The sequence below is a fragment of the Hemibagrus wyckioides genome, linkage group LG25 (assembly GCF_019097595.1).
Source record: "Hemibagrus wyckioides isolate EC202008001 linkage group LG25, SWU_Hwy_1.0, whole genome shotgun sequence".
Taxonomy (NCBI): domain Eukaryota; kingdom Metazoa; phylum Chordata; class Actinopteri; order Siluriformes; family Bagridae; genus Hemibagrus; species Hemibagrus wyckioides.
Window position 1 is genome coordinate 14,072,217 of NC_080734.1, and position 9,310 is coordinate 14,081,526.

Genomic DNA, 9,310 nt, shown 5'->3' on the forward strand with positions numbered 1-9,310 from the left:
ATCATACAGACCCAGTTGGCCTCTGACCTCACATTAGCACAGTGTGTAGGATTGGGGCGCTCAGGGTTCCAGCTCAGGTTACCCGCGCCTCACAGGCTACGGCAGCACACTAAATGTCATGCTTTGAAATTGCATGCAAAAGTCAGGGGTCAGCTTCTTTAATAAGCCCACTTCTACAGGGTTCCCTCTTTTCTTTTTTTACAGCCTGCTACAGCCAGCATTTATGTGCCTGTGCCAGGTTTGAAAATGTACACAAGGACAAACAGAAGGGGTGGGGCTGGGTCCCTTGAACAGTCTGAACACTAAAGCTATGTTTGAATGCTAAGATAATGAGTAGTTTCTTGATATCAAAATTCCCATCTATAAGTATTTCTCCCTTACCTCATACTTATTGTGAAATCCGAGATTGGATGGACTTGAAGGTTCACTCTGTTTTTCTTTGCTGTACTTATGTCCTAGGGGATGAAAAGCTCACAAAGGGTTTCACAAAAAGCCGTCCCATTCACTGCCCATGGAGACGCTGTGACGTCCATACCTGAACAATACAGCAAGGCAACAAGATACCCCAGGTTACACACACTGGCTGACACGCAGGCAGCCCAAGGGAAACGGGGGACACGAAACACACATGTCCGTTTGCCATGGCCATTGGTTCTAAGCTCAAAAGGCCCCAAACAAAAGTGCTTTCTTACTCTTCAATATTCCAGGAGGCGCCATTTGATACCTAGTAATCAGCTAATCTGCTGCCCTAGGCAACAGGGTCACCTTTGCACAGGTAACAATAGAATCTTTACCTGGGCATTTTTCCCCTTTGTCTGTGTGAACCAGTCCTACCTTGGTGCCATTCAATTAGCTTGGACTCACATGCCCTGGTGTCACAAGAAGGAAATGTTCCCACGATACAGCAAAGACATAAGCCTGATCCTTTGGTGATATCCATTCTACCCTTATTTCACCTTACATATTATAAATATTTTCATGAATTCTCTGAAAATCAATATATTATGAAATATTCTATTGCATGTACTTACAAGTGGATATACATGCGTAACAAACTGCACAGGTTGTAAAAGCGTTCCTACAAGACAAGATTTTATCTTGTGCTAACAAATGATAGCTCAAGCTTGACAGAATTCTGTTCCTGTTTGGTCATGTGCAGAAGCCTCTGAGAAATCCAGCAAGCATATGCAGCTTTTCCACAACCACTCTGTCTTTTAGGATGGCACTTTAAAAATGACCTGGCACATACAGCTGCCAGGCACTGGCAAACGATCACAGAGGACACCCATAGTGTGAATTTGAGCTTATGAGAATATGATCTTCATTATGCTGCATATGCATACATTCATGCATTAGTAATGTCTGAGCATCATAGCCAGCTGTCCTAGAGGCCCAAGTCACAGCCTAATCTTGTTAAATGGAGAGTCTTGTATTTCTTTGCTGCTGACGTCACGCTATTGGGTAAAACACAGAGCCAACTTACCTACTGCTTCCAATAATGTATGATTCATTCAAGGTGATGTCATTTTCTTCAGTTATCCAAATGTCAACCAAGGACTCCAATGTGAAATACTGGTGTCAGTGACACATAAAATCCATTCACCATTCATTATGCATGTATAAATATAAAGATTTAATAGAGGTGAATGGTTTATAAAAAATAAGTTGGTTCCATTTCTGAGTGCAGGACTCTTAGTCTCAGAATCATTTACAGCATGTGATTGCTTGCCGTGTCTGTAACTCATACATTTAGGGTTATAGTCTGCAGAATCATTTAATGAACTGTAGTGGTTGGGTATTTTTTATACAGTAAAGCAAAAAAAAAATGCAAAAATAGCCTAAAACCTGTTTTTTTCTTACAACTGAAATCATTTACTACTGTAAGGATTTTGTTCCGTTAAGGAAGGTACATGAGACTAGTTGCTGAATGCCCAATAATACAGTATTCTCATATCAAGGACAGATTTTTCATGTGGTCCTTGAGCTTAAACTGCTTAAAAAGAAAAACATAACAAAATGTTGTTCACATTGCCATTTCAAGCTTCAAAAAATTAAATACAAAATCAAAAGTCAACAAAAAAATTAAACATCTGTGCTTTGATAAAATTTTGGAGAGTAAAATAAAGAATCAGTATGAAGCTGCAATGATAGTGCAGAAACATTTGCAAGACGCACCAAACACATCCGCTATTTTATACTGTACTCTCTCTCTCTCTCTCTCTCTCTCTCTCTCTCAGTCAACCATGCTCTATCACTCTCAATCTCTCTCAGAATGAAAATCTCTATTACTGCAAATAGGAGAGAAAAGACAGTGCTGAGACATCTTGTTCAGGGTCAGTGCATCAACAAGTACATTCTGCAGCTATCTGAGTGCAAGTCAGGACATGTGAGGCTACGTTTATTTAGGTATACAAAGGCACTGTTCATGTGTTCCACCTATTTGCACACATCTTGCATACATTATCGTAAAAGCGACAAAGTATATAAAGATTGGTGTGTGCTTAGGAGACCTTTATAGTTATGTTGCAGTGCAAGAAAATCAACCGCTAATGAAATACAGCTCTTCAGATGTTGTGATTAAAGGGGTCAGAGGTCATTGCTGTCCTCGTCCATCTGAACAGTCTGCAGCTTGGCCAGCTCTTTTCCCTCCATGTCCAGATCACCACACACTCCGGGAGGGCCCTCACCAGTACTGGCAGGGGTCTCAAGATTGTCGGACAGGGGCAGCTGTGCTTCCTGTGCCCTGTAGTCTGAGGGCAGAGCTCCCCCAGTTTCCTGGAGGCCGCGGGCAGTGTGAGTCAGACCAGAGTGACCTTCTGTGCTAGAGAGCACAGAGGTGATAGCGGCTGTTGCTGCAGGGGCCAGGGGGCCGCCGTTGTTGGGTGAGTGGTTGAGGTTGGTGGAGAGAAAGAGGGATGCTGTGTAGCCCAAGTTGCCACTTTGATCTAGGGGCACACTGGAGGGATATGTGTACGCCACCCCAATGTCCAAAGGCTCCTGTTTGACGGCCTGGTTGAGCGTGTAGAGCAGGGGTTGGCCAGAGTGCTGAGACGAGTCACTGACCACCCCTTCCAGTGGAGCCGAGCCTGCTGGGGGCGACAAACAGAACAAGACAATGTGAGCCACCACGCCCTGTCTGACCAAGCCGACCACAGGTTAATCCCCCAATACACACCCTGGCCTAAATCCTGATGTACCCACCCTGATCTTTTTTTTCTGTGAGTTCTACTCTCTCTCTCCCCATGTTTTTCCCCATTTCAAACCCCCTTTTATATCATGCTAACATCTTTGCAAGTACTTTCTGAAATATAAAATGAAACACCTTTTTCATTTTCTGTTTGCGGTTACATTCTCTATGATTTCCTTGTAACTCTAGAATGTAGCTCTTGGCACGTAACTCCCAGAGTGATAGACTACTGGCATGTGGCCAGGACATTTTCTTCCATTAGGCTTGCTGAATTGTCTGATAAATAATCATACAGCGCCAGCCCCCCTCCTCTTACAATCTCAACCTCATATACTACAGGAACAGACACATTTTTTTAATATGTTTCTTGCTGCCAAAATGGGAAAGAATCAGAACATAAACCAATATCTATAAAAATGCTTCCAAGGCATGCATATGTTTATGCAATCGATTATATTAGTGTATTTTCCTTTTGTTATAATAGGCTCTGTCATTCATATACAAGTCATTATGTCACAGACTTAAACACTGTTAAATGGAAAAGGCAACTGGAACGGCTGCTTCATATGTTTTGCAGTACTGGACATCAAAACCAATGTTTTATTGATTCATATTTTATTGGATTGCCTTAAAATTATGGGCAGAAGAAAAGAGGGTTTTGGCTAAACAATTTTAATATTGTCTTTTTTTAGTGGATCATTTAGGCTCAACTGTTTTCCTCCTAAATCAAAAGTTCAGCCAGGGGTGGGTTTGTTTTTATGTGGCTCGTAAACTGCATATTAAAGGATAAAAAAGATGAGGGTTGTAGGGAGAGGGCAGCAGCACCCAGTTAGCCTTGCTGTTATTGATGTGGCTATAAAATATTCATGGAAAGAACCATTAGTGTGTGGTTAGGGCCATGGAGAGGAGGTGGGGATAATGTCATTGAGGCCTGTTATTTGTTGCAATCCTGAAGTCATCGCAAACTTGACCTGACCCCCACCCCATTCCTGCTTTATTTTATTCACAATACACTGCTCCTATTCCTAGTTCACAAGCATCTTTTACAAATCCCTGAACCACTGATCTCTGTATAGAACAAAGCATAGTGTCTGATGTTAGAACAATGAAGACCAGATAATATTCTGTCGTAATATACTCCAGAGTATTGATACAATTAGCTTAGGTCTGGTGTGAAGTCTGTGCCAACTGTTGTCCACACACAGGGGAGAGAAGAAACAAAGAAGCTTAATGTCTAAATTGATCTTTTGTACATAAGCTTCTACTATTGAATAGATGTGGTATAGCATGGTGCCCAGCCCTTCTCCTGAAGTTCCAGTTGTATCCACCAATTTCTAACATTTATCAAGGGAGATAGACACAAATTCATAACAAAATAATTCTATATGTCATATTATATTATATTATATTATATTATATTATATTATATTATATTATATTATATTATATTATATTATATTATATTATATTATATTATATTATATCATATCATATTATATTAGACAGTCTGGAAAGTCATAATAGTGTCAGGTATTTTAAAAGCAGCTGAAAAGTATGTGCTATATTTGCCCACAACATATCTGTGCAGTGGTTAAACGTCTAAAATACTTTTCTCCTACCGTGAGAGGGTGCTGTAGAAGATGATGGTAGCAATAAAGGAGGAAGGCCCAGGTTGTTCTCAACCCCAGGAAGGTTGACCATGCTGTAGTTGCTGAGGTGAGGAGCTCCAGAGGGAGAGGAGGAAGAAGGTGTGGTGGTGGCAAAGGTGACGACTGAAGGCACTGCTCCATGTTCTGTATGAGAACCCAGAGACTGCATACCTTCTAGTTTTCCAACTGCAGTTTCTAGAGCCCCCATTGAATAAGATGCATAAGACACAGATGAGCCACCCAGTAGCCTCTCTTGAGCATGGGAGACCCTCTGAGTATCGAAGGTCAAGAAGTGGCTACTTGTGGCTCCAAGTCCATTCAGGAGACTGTTGCTGCCATGTGATTGAACATATGCTCCACCATTAAGATAGTGAGAGTTGGCGTTTGTCAGGTCACCATTGAAACCCATTCCTGGAGCAAGTGGAGACATTTTGGCATCTCCAATCTGCTGGATGACAGTGGTGGCACCATCGGAGTATGCGACAGCAGGACTAGTACCGAGAGCAACTGAACCAGCAGAGCCACTAGATAGAGGACGAGGAGAAAGCTCATCCTGTCCTTTACTGGACTCATCCTCTGTGCTATGATTGCCATCTGATTCACTGCAAGAAACAAGAGCGTTTTTTTTTATGCAGCCTACTTTAAACATGCACTTTATTAGGGACTTTTAAGATTGTTACTTAGTCCCAAAAAAATGTCTAGTGATAATGCAGTACAGATTCATGCATAAAATTTTCACATTAAACAGGTACAGTACATTCATAAGGGTTGCAGTGGTACATGCTGTTGCTGTGCTTTTTTTATTCGCCTTAGTATATGCAAAGTTTGCACACATTCATATTCATTTTATTTCAGTTCCGACTTTGTGCTTCCTTTACAATTGCCACTTGTTAGTTCTACAATGCTGGTAAATGATACATCCCAGGAATGGCTTAAAATGGGAGTTTTGTTTTCCCATTAAATCTCAAACTGTAATATTTTGAGCGGTATTTATATGTAGACAATTAAAACTGAAATGTGAAGATAAACATAAGCAGGATGAAGCGTGGAAAAGCATTTCTTGGGTGCCTTTACATCTAACAGGCCTATTCTCTTCTGATATGGGCTTATATTCCCTTCAATAATTGATGTTAATCCATCCCTCCTAATCATCTCTGCCTAAAATACTATGCATCTTTTGTAACACTGGTACATGGTAAGCCCAAAAAATGTATGAATACAGCAATGAATATTCTTGAAATTTAGTAGATTATTTGTCTATTTAAATTGATGCTTGTTGTTGCTCTTCTGTCAAGGGAATGTGGAACATAAATTTGAACATTTGGCACCTCTAAGAGTGACTTTTTGTCCTAGGGGCAGCAAACAAATAAAAGGCTGTGAGCATTTGGCAGACTTGGAGTCTCCTTACTGACTCTGACAGCTGTGGATACACTAAGTACAACCAACAAACTATCCAATTATCTTCAGCCTACATGGCACACTAGGTTTTTCCATATAAAAGATACGCTTGTATATAGAGCAAAATTCACAGTAGATGACGATTTACAGATTTCGCCTAGATACATACGACCTCTTAGAGAATTTAAGCCCAGGTATTCAGCTGGCTCTACAGTTTTTGCTTGTGTAAATGGATTATTCAGTGCGGAACACCTTCGTGTCTTCTCATCGCTGACGCGCACGGAAAAAGTCTAACCTCCCTTATTTACAAGACTATACTATTAATGATAAAAAGCAACCCAAGACATGGGCGTGGGTGGAGTGAGAAATTAGTTATTTTTGTTGTCAGCCGAGTCGCCTGAGTGTCAGTATGTCACAGGGACCAGGTGCATTTAGGGAGTTGCATGTGTACTTAGTTTACACACGCACGCACGTACGCACACATTTACACACACACACACGCACACAGCGGACACAGTATCCACAGCAGGAGATAAAGGCCTAATGGATAGATCTCCTCGAATGATTAGCAGGGAGGAGAAGACAATAGGTTTAAAATCTACAAACAAACACACAATCAGTATGTTAAATTCATATAGATTCATATCTAAAGTGCCACTCGTTTCGTTGGAAGCAGGCAAACATTCAGATGTCCCTGAAAAATCATAATGCTCTGGCTAATCTAACATCAGTTATACCATCGTCGTGTATGCTTTAATGGGAGCTCAGCGATATCAGAATTTTTCCCGCGGGCTTTCTGTTTCTTTGCCCTTGAGCATGCCGCGCGCTCTGCCATTCTTAAAAACGACACCTCACTTGAACGGCAAGAGCTTCGTATTTCAAAACAATGTGAAAGTGTGTGTATGTGTGTTCATTCACAATGACCACTGCTGGGACAAGATGCGTATGCATCCTAATGCGAAAGGAAGAAGTAAAAAAGCTGAAGAATCCCTGTCTGTTCAGGGACATCATCTTAGAGTGGATGCGAGTGCTACGCAAAGATAAGAAAGTTGCAGCGTTGTTCCGAATGTACTTTAAAAGTGCTTCGTACCTTTTAGACTGCGCTTCTGATGGATTCCGGTCCCGCTGTCTCCTGTTTTTGAACCAGTTGCTGACCTGCGTCAAAGAAAGTCCCGTGATTTTGGCGAGGTTCCGTTTCTCCGCCGGTGACGGGTAACGGTTGCGCTTGTACATGTCCTTGAGCGCGTTCCTCGACCTCTCCTTGAAGCAGTACACGGTTTCTTCGCCGTCCCAGATGGTGCGCGGCAGCGGATACTTCCTGCGCAGTCGGTATTTGTCCACGGCGCCCAGCGGCCTGCCGCGTGCTTTCTCCGCCTCGGTGTAGCGCGCCTTGTACCACATGTCCTGCAGGGATGAGTGGTTGCACGGGCTGAAGTTGTGGTTCTCTAAGATGCAGTAGAGCTCCTGGTAGCGCGCCTGATGGAACGCTACTATGGCCTGCGCCTTAAGGATGCTCTCGTTGCCGCGCAGCAGCTCACTCTGCGGTAGCGACCATAAGAAGCGAGCAAGGCGCTCCACATTGCCGCCCTGCAGCAGTGCCTCACACACACACGCCACTTGTTCCGGTGAGAACGCAAGAGAAGCCGGTGCGCATTCAACTGCCACCGCCGCCGAGCCAGAGTTCTCCATGGGCAAACCGGCCGGATCGAGCGTGGCCAGCTTGACACTCCCCCGAGTGTCCAGTGCCCTCGAGCTCTCCCTCTTGATCTCATCGGCGCCAATCACCTCACTCGAGGAAGAAGACATGTTTTTTTTTCACGTGTCCTTGGTGGTGAGTCACTCCTCCGGGTTTCGTGGGCAGCAGTACATTCGGAAGATCGGGTTTCACCCCTCCATCTGAGCGCGATCAGGTGTCCGGTCGCCGCGCAGAGAGAATAAAGATCTTAGTTTCAGAGCTCCAGCGCGAGTTTAACTCTGCAGTCCGTATGGGAAAGGGGGTCCGAACAGTCGCACGCCCGCCGATTGGCCGCCTCGAGCTCCGCGGGGGAGGAGCGTGTGAGATCGAGAGACAAATGTTTGCGCTCACAGAAGCACGCGTGTTGTATCAACGCAGCGACTACCTGCACTAAGGTGATCACGGGGGCGGCACGCTTCTATATACACAAACTTTGCTCATACAGGTCGGGGAATACGTCCTTTTGAGGAATGTAATTCCATTCTATTCAGCTTCATTAAATTATTCATTCATTACCTTAATAACATTTATTTACATGCAATATGCAATAACGTCTAAGAACAATCATTTGTTGCCTCTCTGTGTATTTGTTTATTTGTCGTTGGTCCTTTTTAATTTGACTGCGTTGTGCTGTTCACTGGAAACTTGGTTGTGTATGAGCCAGCAACCGCAACAGCTGACGGAGCCCCCAGAAGCCTCTAGCAAAAAACGGAGGACAGTTTGACACGAGTGCCTCCTAAAATTAAACCCAGCAATGCTGCAAATACCTGGCATCAGCTTTGTGCACTGAGAGGCATTCACATGCTTTTTGATATGGAGGTGGCCACCAGTGTACATGGCCTAAGGTATCCCTGCTTAGTGAGTGAAGCAACAATCCAACTATTTCTAAGCAATTAGTCACTGTCATAAGAGCATCTTGATTGACACATACAGGCATAGCACAGTTGTGGAATCAGTCACTCCCTGGAGCAACCATTTAGTATTCATATTCAGTGTTGTCCCTATAGAGTTTTTTTTTTTTTTTAAAAAAAAGCATTAAATAATCCCATTGTGATATGTAATGGCGGTACATGTTTTGAGGTAAGTATGTTGCTGTTGATGATTGTCAGATTTAAGAATCTTTATGTGGTGTTTGAAAGTGTGCTGGCAAGTTGAATTGTGTATGCTATAGGCACTGAGAGCTCTTGCCAATTCAGCCCCCCTCTGTGCCCAATGCTGTCCTGAGGATCAGCAGATGAGCCAAAACACATGTTATAAATTTGTCAAAATGAGTCGGTTCTATGGAGTGAGAGAGAGAGCGAGAGAGAGAGAGAGAGAGAGAGAGAAACAGGAAGTCAGGCA

At 43.2% G+C, this 9,310-nt stretch overlaps 1 protein-coding gene across 2 annotated transcripts; it reads right to left on the reverse strand.

The window, feature by feature from the left end:
- Positions 1-1,383: 1,383 nt before the first annotated feature.
- six4b (SIX homeobox 4b) lies at positions 1,384-8,313 on the reverse strand. 2 transcript variants are annotated; one of them, XM_058378565.1, is made up of 3 exons: positions 7,325-8,313; positions 4,807-5,438; positions 1,384-3,086 (listed from the first exon to the last, which is right to left on the reverse strand). In XM_058378565.1, exons 1-3 carry the CDS (start codon positions 8,038-8,040, stop codon positions 2,587-2,589), a joined length of 1,848 nt encoding a protein of 615 aa, XP_058234548.1. In that variant the 5' UTR covers positions 8,041-8,313; the 3' UTR covers positions 1,384-2,586. The 2 variants fall into 2 exon arrangements, with proteins under 2 accessions (XP_058234548.1, XP_058234547.1); XM_058378564.1 differs by having other exon boundaries at positions 1,386-3,089; positions 7,325-8,310.
- Between the last annotated feature and the right edge of the window lie 997 nt (positions 8,314-9,310).